Here is a 24,945-nt window from a genome sequence, read left to right as displayed (position 1 = left end):
CCTTTTGCAGTTATTGCTCAAGTTGTTTTCTTAAAGAAAACCACAAAGAGATTTAACAAGAAATGGTATGATCACATTGTTATCAGATGAAAAAAAAAGATATGTTGAAAAAATATAATTAAATTATTTAGGAATACTTGACTAGTTTTATTGTCACTCCTGAAACAAGAAACAATTTGTTCTCTTCACCAGAGAGCTTGTTATTCTAAACCACAACCAATTTAAAAAGTACTTTACCACAAAATGACTGTTTGTACTTTAAACCATAATAAATCACTGCTTAAATGGGTTCTCCAGTGTAATTTATACAATTATATAAGGTCATTAGTCACTGTCCACAATTGTATACAAGGTTCTAGCATAACACTTTAAACAGTGTAACGATACCTCTGTCCTATCATTAGGGTTGTCTCCCTTTAATCTAAGACTAAAATTTACATTTAAAATTAGTGATTTGCTTCAGATAAGAATACGTTATATCAGATGATTTCCTACCACACAAGTAACCCAAGGATGATAGAGCATTGGTATGTCAGACTCAAACACTCCAAATAAATGTTCTCTTTAGATCAAACCTATTATTCAAATAAAAAACTTCGTTTATCAGCTTAAATGAAACTTCACGATTAAATATCTCTTTAATTTTCATTGAATTTTTAAAACTAATTTGTTTATTCATTGAAAAATCTCCTTTGTAAAAAAAAGAAACATATTTAACATCTAATTTAGTTTAGAAATATCACAGTGATAAACCACCTGGGTTGCGGATTCTTTTTCAATTGCCAACAAAAACAAATTTTTCATCTTTTTTTTACGGAAGAAGAATCCAGGGGCTTTTGTAAAAAGAAACTTAGGGATATAGATTTCAATTCTATTAAGAAAGCAATGTTTCATCTAAGCCCACACAACACTGATCTGGCTTTCAAAATCAATAAGCAAAACTTCCTACTTGTGATCTGAAATGATCTGGAAAAGTACTTTCTATGCAACCTTCGATTATATCAATTGTTTGAGGAAATGGTTGTACTAAAATATAAACATGCTTTTTCTTTTATAAGCACACATTTGTAAGTAAGTTCACTGAAACATGCTTGAAAGAACTGTTTGTATAAATCTGTAAAAATATTATTCATCTGAATAAGTCAAGCATAATTCACCCCACACAGTCATCTCTGTACCACTTATAATTCTTACTTAAATCTCTGTTTATAAATATAACTGTGTAAAATGAAAAAAATCTAATGCACAGCATATAAAAGGCATATGTATCTTGGCTGCATCTGCCTAAATTTAGCTTAAAATTTGTTGTATCTTAAGGGGCAGATCCAGGGTCCAGGAAAAGGGGTCACAATGATAAACAATTATAAAAAAAAAGTAGTTTTTCCATAATATTCAAAAAAGTAAAATTTTCAAAATTCTAAATCTATGTCTTGCCAACCATTCTTAAAGTTATCAAAAGTTGAAACATATATATCAGTATTTCTGATGAAAATTTGAATCTGTTTCTCTTATGATCTCTTATTCTCAAATTGTGCAGATTTTACCAATGTGATTCATGAAAATGTCAGAACAAGTTCAAATGCAAGATGAAGTTGAGAAAAACAAACAGACATCTGAACACATCAGTACCTTCTCCTCAATAACAGCGAAGACTTTGCACTGGAGTAAGCAGAAGATACATGTCTTCAAACCTCCTTATGATCATGTAATATGTTGATTTCTTTGAATGATACATACCATATGACCCCCTAAAAAAATGTCATAATAATTATAATTAAGTAGTTACAGATTCCTCCTCCCTCAGATTCTAATGATAAGGAATGAATACTGATTAACTTTACAATTAGCTAATTTGTTTTTGTTTACAATTGTTGAAACATCAGATAAGTAGTTATCCATGTAACAATAACAGACTCGCTGTGTTAACAATGTAGTCTAAATACTCTCAAAATATCTCATTATTTTGTCCTTATTCCAAAACTTAATAATAGCATTCTAACATTAAGACATTCTAATAGTGGTAGGTAGTCTTATTATGAACATAGAGAAAAGGAATAGAAAATATTTTACTGAAGTTCAAGAGTATATCAAAAATCTAATTAAATCATCAAATCAACGGGAGACCTAACTTCTATAACTGTTTTTCTTTATTGTTTTAGTACCAATTAAACCCATGGTTTTCTATTTTGAATATTGAATATTTAGAGTATGAGGAGAATGTATAGTATAAACTGCTTCTCAAGGAAGCATGCAGCATTTAAGAGTTAAAGCAATGATGGATTGGCTTGGAATCAGAATATAGTATTCATGTATGGTAACATGTATTTCTGCAGCATATTTACCTTGTGATTTAATGCATGCAAAAATTCTGTTTAGTGACTGGGTCTAGTATTAAGCAGGGTTCATATTCATTTAAAAATAATATACTCTCATCCAGGTATGCATCTAATATATGCCACTGGACATTAATCACCAATTTGTCATTACCATCATGTACTTTCCTTTTGATTTGTTTCCCATTTAGATATCCTTAAGCAGTTAACTGAGATGCCAGCTCCAGACCTCAATTAAACTGATTGAAAGATTATGTCTTATGAAAGTAGACCACTGCCAAGCCCATTCCCTCCCTTTTCAAAATCCTAGATCCTCATCTGAAATGTACATCAGTGAATTTGAATGCTTCATAATAACTTGTTTGTCAAGATTGTCTGTTCTATTTTTTTTAGGTTATTCACTTGATATTTGGGTGGTGCATAACATGTATCTTATCTAATACAATTGATTTGTGTAAAATATGCACTATGTTGAACATCCCTCTTATCATGTTACTACCATTGCCAAAGAGTAATTGATATTAGCAGCAACAAAAAATAATAAGAGATGTTCGTAAAATTTTATGTATTTGTATCATGAATCCGGTCCAAGATCCAGTTCATGTTTTATAACATTCCTCACAATACAGATGGTAATGACAGGGAACCAGACCTACCTTTTTGGCATTATTTGACAGTTTCAATAGTTATGTATACAATTACATTAAACAGATACTTTGTTACATTGATCTTTTGACTATATACCTGGGAGTAGCAACTGTCAATTTTTGATATCACTGACTGTGGAAGATCATTTTGTGTATTAAAATTGAGTTGCATTCCAGTTTATTATACAATAAAAATCACATTAAAGTAATCCCACCTTCAAACATTAAAGGAATGCTTATCAATTAGTAGATAAAAATGTAGATTTTATAAGATTTTGATTATATTGTAAATAGATCTACTGGCAGTGTTACAGATGATAAGATGTATAACCCCCATTCCGTAAGAATCTAGTATTAAAAAGTGCTTTAACAGTAGATTGTGGTCTGTGGTGTTATAATCCTCCATATAAGAATGCAAATATGTGACTTGTAAGTAAAAAAGATAACTTGATTCTTTATGCACAACAATTAAGATTTGATATATTGACCTTGCACCTTGAAAAGCTAGTATTGTTTGGGCCATATTACTTTTTAAGAATACAGTTATAAAAATAATATAAAGTGTGAGCTATTGATCAGATTTTGGATCAAAGGAATTGAAAATGTGTCACAGTGCATTTCATAAAATTAAGCTTAGTGCAAGTTATCACAGAAGTTGATGAGAAAAATGAACCAGAAATCAGTTAGGGACATTTGTTAACATGTGTTTTAAAACAACTTAAGAGGTTGAGAGACTGATTAATAAAAGATTTTCCAAACTTGTTTCCCAATCCCATATCTGAATTTTATGTAAAATTTATTACTTCATTGTTATAATTTTTCACTAATAAATTATTAACTGTTTCAACTAAGCAACTTGAGCATCATCTACATAAAAGTCATCTGTGTGTTACAGATGATGAAGCTGTGATGGTGAATCTGGAGAAAGCAATATTTCTAAAATGGACCTAATTTTGAAAATCTGAAAATACTTTTAGGAATATGCAGTTATAGATTAATTCCCAGCAAAATAAACAAATAATATAGAGATGAAAAATGCACATTCTCATTAAATTTTATGCAACTCTAGATATTCCTTGATATGTTAAAATAACAGTTTATACATCCTGAATGGATGCCTTCTAGGGGTTAACACAATCAAAAATTTATATAACATTTATATGCATTCTAATACCTCAAGGTGATTTTTTACATAAATATTCACACAAAAGTGCAAATATTATGCTCTTAGTAATAATAATTAACTGATTACAATCATAAATGGTTGGAAAATCCACAAATTATTCAAAAATATTTTTATAACAATTTAAAAAATCTCTGTTTTCTTACACAACCTTTGAAGTAGATAAAAAATGTCATTTTGATGACATTAAAAAGCATATAACAGCTTCTAGTTAAATCTGAAGATCATATCTGCACTGAACATTCAACAATTTACCCTATATAATTTTGTGAACTTCATCCAGTGATTAGATTTTTTGCAATTTTCTTGATGAAATCTACAGAAATTAAGCCCTGCCTTTCTACTATCTGTTACAGTATGATAATGTTGAATTTAAACTTCAAAGCAAAGTGTAAATCGGTCGGAGACAATGCACACAAACCTAATTATTTTTCTTCAAATAATTCAACCACACGAACTTAAATTTCAAAGAAAAGGGATTTTAAAAATACTCAGAAAAGTATAAGTGTAAATGCCCTGGTTCAGACAGAGATTAATATGTTAGCTTCTCATTAAGACATAACAAGTCCATTAAATATATGTCTGTGATTATAATCAAAACTGAATAAGCAAAATGATACTAGGTGGCATGTAAAAAAAATGAAAAGGAAGTGGAAACAAACAAAAAACCTAATCCGAATAATTCAGTGGTTATATTTCGCTGATCTATGATTACTCCATTAACAAGTAGGTGGCTGAGATTGATTATGGGAAGGGACTGAATTATTCAGGTTAACAAAAAACAAAAGTCCAAGACAGACAACATCATGGTCATGCAAAAGAAGAAAGAGATTAGTTATCTCCCCTTTTAATTTTCTTATTTCTTGTACTTTTTTACTTTTCTATTTTCATGCAAGGGAACTCCCATTCATAATAACAAGCATAATTTTGTGGGTTTTCAACCACTGTAAATTCAGTATATAAATCAATTTATCAACCAATGATACAAATAAAGTAAAAATTTCACTTTCTTTTGGTCATTTACACATAAATAAACTAGAATATGCATTTATGTATTCCTTACAGAAATATTTTAGTTGAAAATATCTATTTGACAATTGTAAATTAAATAGAATCAGAGTGGTTTGAAAGTGAACTCCCTTTTTTCTTGTGATCAATAAAGAAATTGATTCACTTGTTCTAAAAGATTAAAAATAGTGTTTGACCCTTTATTGTTTTAAAAGAAAACCTATTACACCTAACTTAAAATTTCTTTTATTTAATTGTTTTCTTAAGTGATTTTTGTTTGTCCTGTCTTTGAATGGTTAATTCTGTGTAAGCATGCTATATATGCATTAAGGGATAACAATTAGTTTTAAAAGGAAATTTTAAGAAAAATTGTGATACAAATATTTGAAATAGGTTTGTTTATTATTTCTTCACCTCTTTAATTATAGTCATACCAGGATTAAAAGTTACTTTTCCAATAACAAAAGTTATTGCTAACATAACATGGTATTTCAGAAATATTGTATAAAAAATTAAAGAAAATAAATCTTACAAATAAAGAAGTCACATTCCTTTGCACAAAAAAGTAAACAATTATTCTATTGTATAAAGAAAGTGCTCGTTTTCATGCAAAATATACAATTTGAAAGACATAAAAAGAAAAATACAACTTGCATAAGTCATAAGCAACTCAGCCTATCAAGATATAAAAATTCCACAAAATCATGAGACACATAACAAAACATGATGTGACCTTAAGCACATATCAACATTAGACCTACATGGAACAGTATAATGTTTACAACAGAAGAGCATGGGATCTACATTGAACAGACCACTATTTGCATAAAACAACTTAAGACCTACAACAGAACAGACAAATATCTATAAAGAACAGTATTAGACCTACAACTCTTCATAGAACAACTTAATATCTACAACAGAACATCAACTGATTGACATAGAACATCATAAGATCTACAATGAAACAGCATATTGCCATAAGATCTACAAACAGAACAGCATAAGATCTAAAACAGAACAGCATATTGCCATAAGATCTACAACAGAACACTGTAAGAACTTAAACAGAACAACATATTGCCATAAGATCTAGAACAGAACAGCATAAGATCTAAAACAGAACAGCATGAGACCTACAACAAAACATCATAAGATCTATAACAAAAGAGCATATAGAGTACAAAATTAACCTCTTCATAGAACAACTTTAAGAGACCTACACAAAACAGCATGAAATCTACATAAATTAATAAAATAGTTCAAGTTCCAAAAGAAGAGTACTCCATCCACATGATCTGTTTCCTGTTTTGGGAGAAGAGGATAATGGGTAATTACTAAGTTCCAACTATGACTTTTTACTTCTGAAGAAAAGTAGCTCTCATTAGATAAAGGAAATATTTGAAACCATGCATCCCTACTTAAATAACTTATCAGATAAACTATCCCCATATTATTTCCAGTCCTATTTCTACATTCAGCTGGTGTGTTTAGTACTTGTCAGAAGCGATAATCAGACTACTGAAGAACATTCCTTCCTGATCATATCGCATATAGAAACAATTATATCTAATTATTCACCTACAAGATTATAATTAATAATTCCACAGATGCAGCATTGTCTGGTAGTTCTATCTATATAGGAAGTGTTACCTCTGTCAACACCTAGACTGATCAAACGCGTGGTTATCATTCCAACTCATATTCTTACAAACAAAATAAATTGGAAATCTGACAATGCTGTCATTTTTTTTATGATTTCTTTATTCTGACTAGCCTATTTATTCGTTTTTTAATCTATGATGCATAATTTCTGTTATATAATTTAGTGAATGATTCTTTAACACAAGAAAATTTAGCAATTTGTGTATTACTTTTGATGAAATGCAATGCAAACTAACACAAAGATTCACTGTTCTGTGGTAATTCAAGACTTCTGATCTAAAGGTGGCCAATATTAAAATTCCAATTATTCATCAAAGTACAAGAAAAAAACAAAAATTGATTTAATTCCAATTACATCAGATATTAGGTGTGAAAAGTTGTTTTAGTTATCAAAATTATAATGTAAATAATAAATACTGGTAAGTGCAAGTAATTTAGTCCTTAAAAAAGACAAATAACACTTTATCTATACAAAATATAAAGTATTTCCACATGGAAACATACACTATATTTTGCTGCTTGATTATAGCATTGCAGTTCATAGCATTTTGTAATTACAAATAATGTAATTCCAGCAAATTAGTTATTATAATATGAGTTCTCAATTATTTGATCAGAAGTATGTCGTGTCTGTTGTGTTGTGTTTTCATTTCTTTTTTATACCACATTATATTTATGCACTGGAAAACTTGACTAAGATAATGTAGTGGATCATGGTGAAGAATTACTTCTCAGAAACTCAAATAGATATAGAAAGATGTGGTATAAGTGCCAATGAGACAACTCTCCATCCAAGTCACAATTTATAAAAGGAAACCATTATAGGTCAAGGTACAGTCTTCAACATGGAGCCTTATGCTTACATTGAACAGTAATTTATAAAGGACCCAACAATTTACTAGTGTAAAACCATTCAAACAGGAAAACCAATGGTCTAATCTATATAAAAATGAGAAAGCCAACTTGTGATGTTGACCACATATATGATCATAAATATTTCTGCTACTTCTAGCTACCCTATTGTTCACATAATTTAAAGCAAGAGAAAAAAACTTGTATGTTCTACAATGAATGTTCAAGCAGAGTCTGAGAGTGCAGCAAAATTATGGAACTCACTAAACAATAGAATTATCCTTTGGGTATCACTTTCATGCTAAGCAGACTATATTGGTATCAATTAGTTATTAAAGCTATCCTTGCAAAATGTATACACAACATTTTCTTGTAAGGTAGTTTTTATATTGCTCAGTCTTTACAGATGTTAGCCCTCTTAAGGATGTGATAGCTTCAAGAGTAAAGTTTATATACATCTGAGATACCTATTGTTTGGATTTTGAGATTAGATATTAGAAAATGTCAAATTCTGACTACACATGCCAAGCAGAAGTTGCAGATGTGCAGAATATCTCTATCTTAGTTAAATCTGAAGTTCTGTATAGATGGATTTTCATGCATGTCTTAGACAATGATAAATAATAAACAGCTGGAGGTTTATTATTTCATGGCAATCAATTCTTTATCAAATCGTGTATTTACTTACACACAGAAAAACACTAATCATCATCATCATCATTGGCCAATGTCTCAACAAATTCTTGCCAAATAACAGGTCTGTCAAACTAGTTTCAAATGAAACATTGAAAATCATCTACAACATTTCAAATCTAATGAGTTCTGGCAACTCTTTTTTTTTTTAATGTTTTAAAACTATGTATCTGTTGCAAAAAAATTAAAGCTTAATGAATATATGAGACTTTTTTTTCCAAAATGATTGCAAATGAATGACGAAGACTAAAATTTTTCTAGTGCAAAACATTTAAACTTCATGAATATATGATCTTCATTTTTTTTCAAGAATGATTGCAAATGAATACCAAAGACTAAAAGGAATAATAAATTGTGGATATGTAATACATTAAGACAAGTTTTTATAAAGAATTAATTTATTTATAATCTGCTTTTTCTGATTGCAAAAAAGGTAACCTTTCATTTATACCTTGGAATATACTTATTTTTTTCTCTACTTGTTACTAAAAAGTTGCCATTTGGAGGTTTTACATGATTTTTTTTTAAATCTGCAAGAAATAACAATGATGATAGTTTAATAAGATAGCAACACAAATAAAATGTAAAATATGGCAGCAATAAGAAATCAGTGGGGGATCCAGGGGGGGGGGGGGGGGGGGGGTGTTCCAGGGGGTTGGAACCCACTCTTGTTTTGATGATTAATGCATTTGTATAGGGACATATGGTTGGACCCCCCTCCTTTTATCCTGGGTTGGGAATGGGAACCTCTCCTTTTAGAAATGGCTGGATCTGCCTATGGAATATTCTTTGAAGGTTAACAGAATACCTTTTTTACAGAAACAGATTCCAAAAATTTACCAGCATCAGTGTTCCAATTGAATTTAAAAAAAAATATAAAATACAAAAAGGTGAGCCATGGACGCTAATGTAACGGAAATATTAATGATCATGCCTGCACAAAAACTTGACAAGTAGATAAATCTTGAAAGAACTCATTCTTCATAGTAAAACTTCTACCAATTTACTGCATAATTTGAACATTTAGTTTTCACTGACCATGAAATGTAAATCTACCTGTACATTCAAATGTAGGTATAATTAATGTCAGGTCTCCTACTACATAAATTAAAGTGAATTACTAATTAATTTACATGATTTATAAACTCACTTTATCAACAATCTATTTTTAACTAAGCCAAAAGAATCTTAACATTAAAAGTATTTTAAGCAACATATCAGATATTTTTCGTAAATGATATTTTACAAGTTTAACTTTTTTTAACAAATGTTTCAATTAGCCTCAGCCTGACTTTGAAGTATGGGGTTTTATTAAGGTCTTTCCTCTCCGTCTTATTGTTTTTTCTTTATTTTATTTCTTTTACTCTATGAAGGAATTTGTAAAGTGAACAATAAAACTGTCTTCGAAAAAATCATTAGTGATATAAAGACCATTCTATTTAAGAGTTTGTTTGGCCTCATTTTAAATCAAACTCATAAAATAAACAAATTCGAGGCACAGTACTCTTCATGAAGAAAGCTATAAAACATTTTAAATTGGACAGATCTCTCTAAATCAGAAAAACAAAACTGTCTTTGTTTTCTCCTAACAAAAGTACAATGTAACAAAATGCATAGCAGAAGTCCATTATTAGTAATAAAGTACCAACAATCCAATATATTGACACAAGATTTTGCTATTTTAATTTAGAGGTTAGATGATATTTTATTTATTTAACAGAAATATCAATATTTTTAATACAAATAACTGGTGGTAAATCCATCACTCCTTATGTTTGTTAGCATGAAATCAAACATCAATACTAAAGCTGGTGAAGAAATCAGATAAAAATGCAAATAGTGTCACCTTCTTGATCAAGCTACATTCATCAAATAAATTAAATTACTTCATTTTCACAAATATTCTCAAGTCATCAATCAAATTTGTGACAAAACAATTTGATCAGGGTTTACAATTGGGAGAAATTTTATCCTTCATTACAAAAGCAAGTTTATCCAGTACATTACAGATTGGGCACATACATTTCGTGTATGACTTCATCCACATAATACAGTTGACCAAGAAGGTGTTGTTATCAGGAAGTCACTAATTGATTTTTAATTGAACTACTACTATTTTAATCATTTAATCTCTGATTTGTCACAAAACAAGTTTGTGTGACCAGTGCAGTTGGTTTCATTGAATTTACAAAAAATAATTGTAAAAAGTGCAATATCCATTAGCCCAGCCCCGCAAATTCCAATGTTAAAAAAATCATATTCAAAATATGAAATGAAAAGTGAATTGAGATACTAAAACTTATCATTTTATTTTGTTTTTATATACAAAACTGGCATCTTTATTTCAAAAGTTATTATGATGAAAACCCTGCTAACATCAAATAATAACAAATTCAAATAGACTTCAAAACATCTATGATTCTAATGTTCTAACAATTTAAAAAATAGCTTCTACTCAATTTTTTTTTCTGATGTTTTGATACGCTTTGCACTTTTCAAGAGATACATATGTCTTGCAGTAGTCTGGCAAAAGGAAACAAAACAAGAGGCTTACTCGTGAAACAAATTATGGTATACTACTGAGTGTTTTTTTTTTTCATATTTCATCCCCTAAATGAATCAATTAGCAGCCAGCTTGTATTGATGGAGCTGGAGTACCTGTGGAGAGAACAAGCAACCATTTGGCAGAAAAAAAACTGGAAAAAAGAATCACACTCTCCAGTGTTGATTCAACTCACAACTTCAGATTTGAAAGGGTTGTGATAATTGAACACAAACTTCTTAGACCATTTAGTGCACTTTTCCTTGTCATATATATAAAATCAAGATCTACTGGCTTAAATCATACCCCTATTTACAAAAGTGCTATCCCTGTGGTATTCATTATGCAGATTATACATGTACTTAGAAATGTCAAGCTAACTTAAAGCTGCCAACTAATGTTCATTTACTTCCTTTGGCTAGGTCTATGAACACAATGAGTAATAAGTAAGGTGTCCAAAGTAAAATAAGAGGCTGTAAATTGGTCAAGTTTTATCAAAGGCATGTGTGAAACATCTGGTTCAAATGATAACCTTCCTAAATGCATTCCTAATCCAGTGTAAACATAGGTTATAAATGAATCAGTACCTGATATATATTTGTAATTTGGGTGTCTGAACATTTACAATTATTTACCCTTTAAACATTCTGAATACATATAAAATAAATGTTTGTTTTGTATTTGTTATTTTTGAAACAAGACATTTCTCTGTTTTATGAATAGCTTGTAAGAGCAAAGTATGGTGCATGTCAACGATACATTTTTACTTTAAGAAAATGCAATAGAAAGAAGTCTGACTAAGAGTGATCGGGTATCCAACCTTGATCATGTGGTTTTTTTTCCCAGTTATAAACTTCTATGACTTGTGATTCATAGAAAAGCCTTTCCATTTAAGTTTATATTTCATAACAGTAGTATCTGTACCTGATTTTCACCGGTATTTGAAACCTTTCTGGATTATTGCATTTCATTGTTGTACATATAACTGTACCCTTACCTGTGAAAAATTCAGATCATTCAAAGGAACACATTGCTCTTCTACCCGTTCTATAGCACCCGTAACTTTGCTTTCCCTCTCTGCAACCTGAGCTAAATATAGATCTAAAACTGGAATTCCACGAGATTTTATATCATGTTCATTCAAAGAATTGACCATAAGCATAACCCATACTGGTCGTTTTCTTTCCCAATTTCCAGCTATAGCATTAAACAAATAATCAGCATATAGTCCCCGACCTTTCTGATCGGCTGTCATCCACACTGGTAACATTACTCTCACATATTCCAAATGTTGTTTTAATCGTGTATAAATTTCTGCTGGCAAGATATTAGCTAATTTTTCTCCCCCTGGGAGAAGCTGACAATTTGCTAATGCAGATATTGTGTAAGGGTTTGTTAATTCTAATTCAAATACAATATTGTCTGACTGATCAAATGCCATTTTTGTATTTTCTGGAATGTAGTTCCATACCCTAGTATAGGGCACATGTATTGTTCCGAAGAAATATGCTGGTGGGTCTCTCTTCACTTTCCACAGGAAAGAATTGTAAGATTTTGACTGAAAATAAAAATAATAGGTATAATTATGAACTCAGACAATAGACAAATCAATTTTCATACAAAAACATTATATGTAGCACATCAATTTCTACTTAAAATGCTTTAATTTTACTTGGCTGCACAAACAGTAATAACATTTACACCAAAAAAGATAGTACATGTAGGTGGAATTCTTTTGCCTAGAAGGCTTTATATACCTATATTTTGATGAGAAAGTTTTAAACTATTGACTAAGTTATCAAAACAGTATTTCATAATGTATTTCAGTTGTTTTAACCAAGAAAAATACTTTGGTTGCAGAAAATTCACTAAGATGAACCTTTGGTGCTAATATTGCAAATGCAATTGTGTGTTATATATTTGTTTTTCGTTCATTTTTTTACATAAATAAGGCCGTTAGTTTTCTTGTTTGAATTGTTTTACATTGTCTTAGTGGGGCCTTTTATAGCTGACTATGCGGTATGGGCTTTGCTCATTGTTGAAGGCCGTACGGTGACCTATAGTTGTTAATGTTTGTGTCATTTTGGTCTTTTGTGGATAGTTGTCTCATAGGCAATCATACCACATCTTCTTTCTTATATTTGAGTTAGTCTTGTAGAAACCAGTGATAATATCTATTCAAAGTAGGTGTGTCTCTGTACCATTGTACTTTGGTTTACGAGAATAAAAGATATATATCCAGGACTGCATATAAGATAGAAAAGACTCGGACAATAATAAAATTGAGAATGGAAATTGAATAATAGAATGCTTTTGCCATATTTATCAATGTTTACTGCAATATCTGATATTCAGGTTTTAAGTACTGTATTTTTTGAAACTATGTCAGTGTGTTATTTTTTTCTTGAATTTAGCACTAGATTTAATGTATTTGTTTTAACTATTGATGGACCACCCCAAATAACAAGGAGATATCATACAAAATGTATACATATAAACAGTACAACATATTGTCCTCCTTAAGAATGATAAATCAATCAACTTTCCTCTGAAGTTGAATCCTAAATTATTATTAACAAACATTATAAAATTGTTATAGAAGCATTAAATGATTAATATGTTTTAAATTTTACACTAAAGTCACTCCTTGAAACCAGTAAAACATCAAAGGGTTCAATGAGAAAATGGTAATGATAACTGCAGATTTTACATACAAACAAACTATCTTTTTAAGTACCTTTTTATACATCAAAGAAGGCAGGTATCTGTTAATTACATTACAACAACTAATTAAAATGAAGTAATCTTATTCTAACAATAATATCAATAATTCTGCTAGAGTCATTTCAGAGATGTTTAATGGTTTCTTATATGTCATCATCTTCCTTGACATACATTGAATAAGCTGATAGGAATGAACTGGAATTTTATTTAAGTATCTATAGAGCAGATATGATCAAATTTGCAGTTAAAATAAAAGTTTTCATAAAAAATTATGCTATTCTTGAAAGTTAATGATTTACTTTGATGCAGAAAAACTGCATGTATAGTTATGCATCATCTTTGATAGAAAATATGTTTATACAAGAATGTATATTATTACTTCTGTTATAACAGAAAAAGTCATCATACTGTATAGGCATTTTGCTCACAGATGAGGCTGCATGGTGACCCATTACCATCATTGACTTTTGGTAAATAGATTAGTCTTTGACATTGGCAATCATATCACATTTTTTTTTACCAAGATTAGATTAACAGGAGACCAGAAATTCAGTGTTTTTGTTTCTTGTTTTTATTACTGTATATCATATTTGCTCTGTTTCTTGTTATGAATATATAAATCAGGCCATTGGTTTTCTCATTTAAATAATTTAACATTTTGTTATTTCTGGGCCTGGACGGCTTTTAAAGCTTGCTATGCGGTATGGGTTTTTATCATTGTCAAAGGCTTTACCATGACATATAGTTGCTAAAATTTCATCATTTGGTCTTTGGTGGATGGACCAGGATAGTTGTCTCATTGTAATCATATCACATCTCCAAGCCATTTTCAAACACTAGTTGTGAGTTATTCAGGAAGGGAATATAAGGAACATATAACAGCAGGGTCTATGCCTAACCTTAAACACCCTTTTAAAAATATGCATAGGTCATTGCAATTACCACTGTATCATTAGTTGTCTCCCTTTCCATCAACTAAAATGTAGTAGTATTGTACATGTCTTCCAAAAATTACAAAAACACCTCAATGAATAAACTACCACAGAGTTAAATCTTTGTCATTAAATATCATATTCCAATTTAAACTTCCGAGATAATTAGTTTGATTGAAATGTGAAATTAAAATGTCTAGCTTGAATTTCTTTTACCTGATCAAGTTTAATTTCAAACTAACAATGTTAATATGCTATCATGCAAATTTAATTCATCATAATGAAGGTAGAAAGATCAATTTCTTGTATTTCATAGTGACTTTTATTGAAAAAAAAATTATCTCCTCATCTTATGTTTCACAAGCAAAAGATCTTTTCAAATGATATACTGGGCATATACCTAGATATATCTTAAGATAAAACTGTATAAATTACATTAATTTAAATGTTTTTACTTTGCAGTGAAAATTTACAAGGAGGGGTACACATCATAAAAGGGTCATTTATAAATAAAATACAGTTATTAAATTTTAATCTACATATTTAAACACCTTTTGAAGAATATCAATACACGTTTTGACCTAGAATTTTGATAAATTGACCATAAATTACCTTTGATTAACAAAGAATACTTTGGTCACCATGTTGTCAATATATACAAAAAAGTTGTAATCTTTTTAAGCCAAAATTGAGAGGTTGAAGTTTGTCACTTAACAACTCTTCATCTTAAACAAAGTACACTAAATCAAATGTAAAATTTTATAGTAACCATAAATTTCATCAAAAGTCTTACATATGAAATCCATTAACTCTAGTATAATATTTCAAAATGAAAACATGTGAAAGGGATAGAATGTAAACATCTTTTTTTAAGTTCAAGGGGTAAAAATGCATTTGCAATAAGCCAATGTTTCACATAAATTGAACAGGTATGCAACTGAGTATCGAAGGACAAGAAATTAACCTATTTTCCAAAAAAAATATCAGTGAAAAATTATCTGGCTCTTCTGTCAATTCTTTTATACATTTAACATATTTTCTAACCGGTAGATATAAAAATTTAAACCACAAAAAAGTAAAAGAAAATTTAAAATTTCATCCAACTTTTTAAAAGGAGTATAGATCTTGAAGCTTAGTTGTAACTTAAATGTATTGTTACATGGGGAAACTATAACTTACATCCACATCATTTGGTCTCTGGTGGATTAAGTTTGTATGGTGGATAGTTGCCTCTTTGACAATCATACCACACATCTCATTTTTTTACATTGAATAATTTGAGATATTTTGTATTACATCAATGTGACAAGAATCCAAAAAAGCGCTTATAGAGGTCAACATGAATTTTAAATTTTCTGAATGAAATGAGACATGAACAAATTTTACTTTTTTCAGCATTCCAACACAAGTAAATACAAAATAAATCATCATAGGTACAAGAACAAATTTATCTGCACTGTATCTGAGAATTATTTTAGTCCTTTCCTTTTTGCAATGTAAAGGTTGTTTTTTTTCATTTCAGGTTTGACATCTTGACAATTTGATTTGATTTAGCCCACTTATACTTTGAGATCAGTCCCTTTTTGACCTACAGATTAGAAGTCATTCACATTTAAGTCAATACATTATTTTTTAACAATAGTCCTCTTAATTTATCACATTCTTTTAAATGAGTATTTGACATTTCAACTATTTATTTGACAGTAATTGAGTATTTTTATTTAACAGGTTACCATTTTAAACATTAAAATAACTTAACTTGTTTAATGGTCAATTAATAGAATACAAAAGGTTAAAATTGGTGATAGTTGAACTAATTAACCCATGGCCATACCCAGTTCATGTTTATCAGACTTTTGACAGTTTGTAAGTGCGACAATTGTAAAGTACACATACCTTCACACTTTAATAACAATAATAATCAATTTTTTTTTTTTTTTAGAGAAAATATAATTCTGAATTTGTATGATAATCCACTTTAAGATATTTATAGATCTTTACACTAAGAAATTCATATTTACATAAGACTTTTCTATGTTGTGATTTTGAATTAAATACAATAACAGGATTTTCAAGATCACATCTTTCTTTAAAAAAAAAGTCATGGTTGGGGGCTTTAGTCACTGTCAACCCCCCAAAAATTATATATTGAGCGAATTTACTGAAAAAGGGGGGTCTGTTTGCACTCTTCCCCGTTTAGATAAAAGGAATAAATGATAAACTAACCTGATCGTGTGTATCACACTGGGTGTTCAGATCAGCTAATGTACACCGAAGCCAAAACCAGAAAACAATAAATACATAAATCATTTTTGTTCATCTTTTCCATTTAGAAAATAACACTTTGAAAATTATACGATATGCGCTAAGTAAACTCCATTCTCGTAAGTTTCTAATCATCTTTGCGTATGAATGAATATAAATCCATTTTGTTCGGTTCTCTATAGTATGCTGTTCTTGTAGTACGCTAATCCACGGTCAGATCGCCAATATTGTTACGATAACTTGTCCATCAAAATTAACAGCCGTCTGATTGGCCGTTCCATAATCCGTATACAAATAGGCTTTAGATGTTGTTGCACCTACGGACAACATTTAAAAAGTCAATAAACCTATATTTACATACAAAATGAAATATTATAAGCTGAACGTGTGATAAACTAGCGTGTCTATTTTAGAGAAAAGTGTATCACGTAAATGAATTACAATCTTTGTCGCGAATGAATTACGAGAGAAATTGCTTTTTTGTGTGGTAATCTAACGAAAAATCACTCGGCGTAAAGTTAATAATCCTAACATTCTTATGTTCTTCTGTATTTTACCTGTTAAAGGGCTCGAGTTGTATTTCATCTTCCTATAAATGTCACGTTCAATGAAAAGGATGTTTATTTGAAAATTGGAACTTTGAAATATCTGTACGGGGTTTTGTCAACTGTTCAGTATATGAACATATACATATCTTCTTGTTTTTTGTAAATTGAAACTTCAAAATATCTGTAATATCTTTTATGAATTAGAAATTTCCGAGACAAACATGAAAATTGGAGTAAGGGCTATAATATTCTGGACTGAAGATGATATAACACTTATAATGAATTTGGCAATTACTATCTAGTCAGAAATTTCAGATTATTCTTATAATTGATTTTCGGTAAAAACACTTGCCGATGTCCACTTATGTGTCGTGTAAAGTAGATACTTGTGACCAGTTCATGTATAAGTTTCAATAGATGCCGACCACTTTTATTTTCATGTTACGGCACAACGAAAACTGATAATTGGTGACAATATATTTGTCACAGAACAGATGGCACTATCTAGATGAAGAAATGATTTGAACACCATGACTTAAGCTTTAAAAATTCTTGTTCATGATAGAATTTGGCGTCTGTTTATAAAAAGGGAAAACTAAATCAATGTTCTCAGTCAAAGATAGTCTGTAATTTGACGCATTACGTATGTGCGAATTTTTACGAACAATTTTCTGAAATTACGTCACCAGTATATTTAAGTCTATAATACGCCAAGTATGTGGTCGACTGTTGTAAATTAAAGGATAAAAACGTACCAACAATGGCAAAGAGTCTTTTCACAGCAAGAACTGACTTATACCAGAGACATATATACACGTGTGTATATATGTCTCTGGCTGCTTATATGTAGTCGGTGTCGAGATAACATACTGTGTTTTATTCCAGAATAAGGTATTATACTTAGAATGCTCCTTTCTAGAAAAACACAAACTGTTTTAGCATTCGACATACATGTAGTGCCTTTTAAAATGTTTATATAAACGAATTTTTAACAAACAAAAAAATCAACAGAGGTTCCATAGAACCATATACCTCGCCTGCGATTGCTGCTATCAATGTAATGGTGACTTAAAAAGTTAAGTCCATTTATCAGTAAAATACAGAATTATAAAAATTTAGATTACATTACTTTGTCTTGACCAAGGATGTATAACTCACAATCTAATATAGTCCTGTCTTGAGGATTAGCTTCTGTCCAAGTTTCGCATGATACCAATCCGGTCATGAAGATTTAAAATTGTATCTTCCCAAATTTTTTTTTATCCCCGACGGTCTGTGAAATAGAACTGTAAAAATCAAGTCCGTCTAGTAGAAAATTGCTGAAAATAAAAAAGAAAATATTGTCAAAAGTTTGCTTCAGACATAATTTCTGAATCATAAAAAAAAGCTTTTGTCAAAGTTTCATAAAATGCTTTGCATGTTTGGCAAAGTAATTGATGTGTAACAAACTTTAACACCCAGACTGTATTTACTTGTTTACTGCAAAAAATTCACGACAAAAATCACAAAGTTCAGGACAATCTCATGATAAAAACAGAAATCAAAACTCTTGTAAACCACAGGTGCATGGACACGCGCAAACGTAATCTGGCAAATTTAAAACTCGCGCAAATGTAGGCCTCATTTCATTGCATATAAGATTTTCTCATTTTCATTTTATATGAGGGTCATTTTTAAACAATATATAATTCAGACATTTAAAATACCCATTGGCGTATGAAATACAGACTGGAGAAATAAAGAGCAGGGTTCTTGGTATAGTTATCCCGTCATCTACTGTTTTTATTTGTAAGGACATATTTGCTTCAGTCTTTTATCTCGAACGGTTTACGTATTTTGGATTTCCAGCCGACCCCAAATGATACATTTGCCGACGTCTTTTATTTGCCGAAAAATAAATCATTTGATTCGTTCATATGCATTTATTTTGTATGAAAACAACCTGTGCCGTATAAAAGCAACCCAAGGTTTACAGAATTATTAGCCCCCTTTTTAATGATGAACTAACGCTATTTTTCGCAATGTGTTCTTCTTGCCAACAAATTTTGTTTAAACAGATCTAAAAAAGATCATCTCAAATTGTGTTAATTTGACGAGAAAGTTGACAATACATAAGAATAATTTATATTATTAAACCTTTAAGAAGACAGTTTAATCTAATGATGATATAATGTATACTTATGATTTAACTTGATTGATTTTTTAACAAACTATCTCTTTCCAGCTATTTTGATATACTTCAAAGAGATAGAAACTACCCACAACACAAGAGTTAAATACATATACATATCAACAGATGGTCTTCTAGATGTGGAACCGTATAGCTCTCAGGTCCTTTTGTTATTTTACCATTCACAGAGATCTATGGTCCGCAAATAGCAAAAAAAAAACAACAACACCATAAGGATATAAGAGCTACAGTTCCGCAGCTAACTGTATTCAGCAACTGTTTGTTGAATGTCCTCCTCAATCAAAGCTTTTGGAAGGGGTTAGACCGACTGTGTCCGTCCATCCCTTTATCAGTCTATCTGTCTGTCTGTCTGTCACTTTATCGTGTAAACGTTTCTTATCCTAAACGACTAGACAGATATCGATGAAACTTAACAGAATTGAAGTAAACTACACGAAAAAGCAGAAATAAATAATATTGATCGTACATGTTGGAATGGATATTATCCTAATGTGTCTGTCTATCCATTAGCGTTGTAAGCACAACTTCTTAACGGTTTGGCCAATACTGAAAAATACAATTGTAGAAAACTGCATCATGATGTATATAAAAGAAAGCAATTCCAAAAATGTTTAAGCGGAGATCATCGAACTTATAAAGTGGTGTAAAGTTAGCCTGGCATCCTTGCCCAATCTTTATACTTCGTCGACTTTAAGCGTTAGCGATCAGTGAACCAGGACTCATGCTTGTGTTACGTCGGGTCTTTTTAAATGTTAAGAGAGCGTTAGAAATTAACTGAGATTCATACTGACAGACAGAAAGGGGGGTAAATCAGCAACAAGAAGGAAACAGTTAGTCACAATTTGAATACCAATCAAGAACATTATCAGACACATCAACATTTCAAAGCATTTCTCTGCATTTGTGAGTTTTTTGTTAAATTTGGTTTTTTTAAAGTTGAATGACTAAAAATGGATATATGGGAGAAGGGTACATGAAAAACACATTAAATGTTACAAAAGCGCACACTTCTTCAGTGGTGACAGACCAAAGAATGTTAAATCAGTTGTGAAGATATCACGCAATAGTGATAAATCAAAGTATGCTAATTCAGTGACAAAGATATAACTCAATGGTGACAGATCGATGCTACCTGAATCTATGATGAAAATATCACTCAATGGCGACAGACCAAAGAATGTTAAATCAGTTATGAAGATAACACTCAATGGTGACAAATCACAGAAAGCTAAATTGGAGATGAAGATATCACTCAATGGTGACAAATCACAAAAAGCTAAATTAGTGATTAAGATATCACTCAATGGTGACAGATAACGTAAAGCTTAAATAGTGATGAAGATATAACTCAATGGTGACAAATCACAGAAAGCTTAATTAGTGATTAAGATATAACTTAATGGTGACAGATAACGTAAAACTAAAATAGTGATGAAGATGTCACTCAATGGTGACAAATCACAGAAAGCTAAATTAGTGATTAAGATATCACTCAATTGTGACATATCACGGAAAGCTAAAATAGTGATGAATATATCACTCAATGGTGACAAATCATAAAAAGCTGAATCGAGATGAATATATCACTCAATGGTGACATACCAAAGAATGTTAAATCAGTGATGAAGATAACAGATGGTTGCTACCTGAATCTGTGATGAAGATATCACTCAGTAGCGACAGACCAAAGAATGTTAAATCGATTATGATGATATAAATCATGGTGACAAATAACAGAAATCTATATCGGAGATGAAGATATCACTTAATGATGACAAAACACACAAAGCTAAATCGGAGATGAAGATATCACCAAATGTTGACAGATCACACAACGTTAAATCAGTGATTAAAATATCACTCAATGGTGACAAATCACAGAAAGTTAAATCAGTGATCAAGATATAACTCAATTGTGTCAGATCACAGAAAGCTAAATCGGAGATGAAGATATCACTCGATGGTAACAAATCACAGAAATCTAAATTGGAGATGAAGATGTAACTCAATGGTGATAAATCACAGAAAACTTAAACGGTGATGTATGTATTACTCAATGGTGACAGATCACAGAAAGCTAAATCGGAGATGAAGATATATTCCACTGGTGACAAATCACAGAAAGCTAAATCGGAGATGAAGATATCACTCAATGGTGAACGATCACAGAAAACTACATCGGAGATGAAGATATCACTCAATGGTGACATACCAAATAATGTTAAATTAGTGATAAAGATATCCCTCAATGGTTACATATCACATACTGTTTAATCTGTGATGAAGATATCAATCAATAATGTGAAAGATCACAGATTATTAAATTAGTGATTAAGATATCACTCAATGGTGATAAATCACAGAATGTTATATCAGTGACGAATATTTAACTCAATGGTGACAGATCGTTGCTAGCTGAATCTGTGATAAATATATCACTCAATGGTGAGACCAAAGAATGTTTTATCAGTTATGAAAATATCACTCAATGGTGACAGATCACAAAAAGTTAATAAGGATGAAAATATCACTCAATATGGACAGATCACATAATGTAAAATCAACGATGAAGATATCATTTAATGGTGACAATTCACACAAAGCTTAGTCGAAGATAAAGATATCACCAAATGGTGACAGATCACATAACGCTCAATCAGTGATTAATATATCCCTTAATGGTGACAAATCACAGAAAGCTAAATCGGAGATGAAGATATCACTCGATGGGGACAAATCACAGAAATCTAAATTGGAGATAAAGATATAACTCAATGGTGACAAATCACAGAAAGCTAAATCGGTGATGAATATATAACCCAATGGTGAAATATCACAGAAAGCTAAGTCGGAGATGAAGACATCACTCAATGATGAAAAATCACAGAAAGCTAAATCGAAGATAAAGATATCACTCAATGGTGACATACCAAATAATGTTGAATAAGTGATAACGATATCCCTCAATGGTTACATATCACATACTGTTTAATCTGTGATGAAGATATCAATCAATAATGAGAAAGATCACAGATTATAAAATTATTGATTAAGATATCATTCAATGGTGATAAATCACAGAATGTTATATCAGTGACAAAGATATAACTCAATGGTGACAGATCGTTGCTAGCTGAATCTGTGATAAATATATCACTCAATGGTGAGACCAAAGAATGTTTTATCAGTTATGAAAATATCACTCAATGGTGACAGATCACAAAAAGTTAATAAGGATGAAAATATCACTCAATATGGACAGATCACATAATGTAAAATCAACGATGAAGATATCATTTAATGGTGACAATTCACACAAAGCTTAGTCGAAGATAAAGATATCACCAAATGGTGACAGATCACATAACGCTCAATCAGTGATTAATATATCCCTTAATGGTGACAAATCACAGAAAGCTAAATCGGAGATGAAGATATCACTCGATGGGGACAAATCACAGAAATCTAAATTGGAGATAAAGATATAACTCAATGGTGACAAATCACAGAAAGCTAAATCGGTGATGAATATATAACCCAATGGTGAAATATCACAGAAAGCTAAGTCGGAGATGAAGACATCACTCAATGATGAAAAATCACAGAAAGCTAAATCGAAGATAAAGATATCACTCAATGGTGACATACCAAATAATGTTGAATAAGTGATAACGATATCCCTCAATGGTTACATATCACATACTGTTTAATCTGTGATGAAGATATCAATCAATAATGAGAAAGATCACAGATTATAAAATTATTGATTAAGATATCATTCAATGGTGATAAATCACAGAATGTTATATCAGTGACAAAGATATAACTCAATGGTGACAGATCGTTGCTAGCTGAATCTGTGATAAATATATCACTCAATGGTGAGACCAAAGAATGTTTTATCAGTTATGAAAATATCACTCAATGGTGACAGATCACAACAAGATGCTCCGCAGGGCGCAGCTTTATACGACCGCAGAGGTTGAACCCTGAACGGTTGGGGCAAGTATGGACACAACATTCAAGCTGGAATCAGCTCTAAATTTGGATTGTGATTAAATAGTTGACACAGCATAGGTTTCAGACACAGAATGAATGTGGTCTAATGAACTTAAAATTTTTGTTTTGCCTTTGAGCAATTCACTGTGCTGTTGAATATCAATCCTCTCAAAAAAATGTTTGAAGAAATTTTCTTTTTATTTATGAAATTTCAAATGAGAAAAATTGGACCCCCCCAATTTTTTTTCACATCCCCATTTCGTTTATTCCAAAACCGATCTCAATTCAAATTTCTAATGGAGTTTGCAACAATAATTACTCATTTAAATACATCATGAAATATTAAAATGTAAAAAAAGTGCTTGTTATCACTGAATGGTAAAGATTGTTTTAATTTATCATTTTGTAGTAAAAGAGAATATACATTGTATATTGTATAAAACAATGATTTAAGTTGATTCAACTACTATTCTGGACAAAGAAAGATAACTCCAATTTAACTTTCTTGCTATTGAACAATATTGTGCAATTGAAAATACTTGCTATTGCACAATACTGTGCAATTGTAGATTTCTTGTTATTGCTGAGTACTGTGCAATTGAAAATTTCTTGCTATTGCACAATACTTAATATAATAATTTTGGATCTTGATTTGGACAAACTTGAAAACTGGGCCCTTAATCAAAAATCTAAGTACATGTTTGGATTCAGCATATCAAAGAAGCCCAAGAATTCATTTTTTGTTAAAATCAAACTAAGTTTTATTTTGGACCTTTGGACTTTAATGTAGACCAATTTGAAAACAGGACCAAAAATTAAGAATCTACATACACAGTAACAATTGGCATATCAAAGAACCCCATTTATTCAATTTTTGATGAAATCAAACAAAGTTTAATTTTGGACCCCGATTTGGACAAACTTGAAAACTGGGCCATTAATAAAAAATCTAAGTACATTTTTAGATTCAGCATATCAAACAACCCCAAGGATTCAATTTTTGTCAAAATCAAACTAAGTTTAATTTTGGACCCTTTGTGCCTTAATGTAGACCAATTTGAAAACGGGACAAAAAAAAAAGTTAGTTTCGGCATATCAAAGAACCCCATTTATTAAATTTTTGATGAACTCAAACAAAGTTTAATTTTGGACCCTTTGGGCCCCTTATTCCTAAACTGTTGGGACCAAAACTCCCAAAATCAATACCAACCTTCCCTTTATGGTCATACGTCTTCTGTTCAAATTTCATAGATTTCTATATACTTATACTAAAGTTATGGTGCGAAAACCATGAAAAATGCTTATTTGGGGCCCCTTTTTGACCCCTAATTCCTAAACTGTTGGGACCTCAACTCCCAAAATC

General features: G+C 30.6%; 1 protein-coding gene across 1 annotated transcript in view; it reads right to left on the bottom strand.

Moving 5' to 3' along the window:
• Positions 1-17,394, bottom strand: part of LOC134686988 (metalloprotease TIKI1-like) — a 31,821-nt gene extending 14,427 nt beyond the window's left edge. The window contains exons 1-2 of the mRNA XM_063546890.1: positions 16,806-17,394; positions 11,921-12,481 (exon numbers count right to left, since the gene is read on the bottom strand). Of these exons, the coding sequence (XP_063402960.1) occupies positions 11,921-12,481; positions 16,806-16,889 (645 nt within the window). The 5' untranslated portion in view covers positions 16,890-17,394. The remainder of the gene's footprint in view (positions 1-11,920; positions 12,482-16,805) is intronic.
• Between the last annotated feature and the right edge of the window lie 7,551 nt (positions 17,395-24,945).

The sequence above is a fragment of the Mytilus trossulus genome, chromosome 1 (genome assembly GCF_036588685.1).
Source record: "Mytilus trossulus isolate FHL-02 chromosome 1, PNRI_Mtr1.1.1.hap1, whole genome shotgun sequence".
NCBI classification, from domain to species: domain Eukaryota; kingdom Metazoa; phylum Mollusca; class Bivalvia; order Mytilida; family Mytilidae; genus Mytilus; species Mytilus trossulus.
This window is presented reverse-complemented; position numbering and strand designations above follow the sequence as displayed.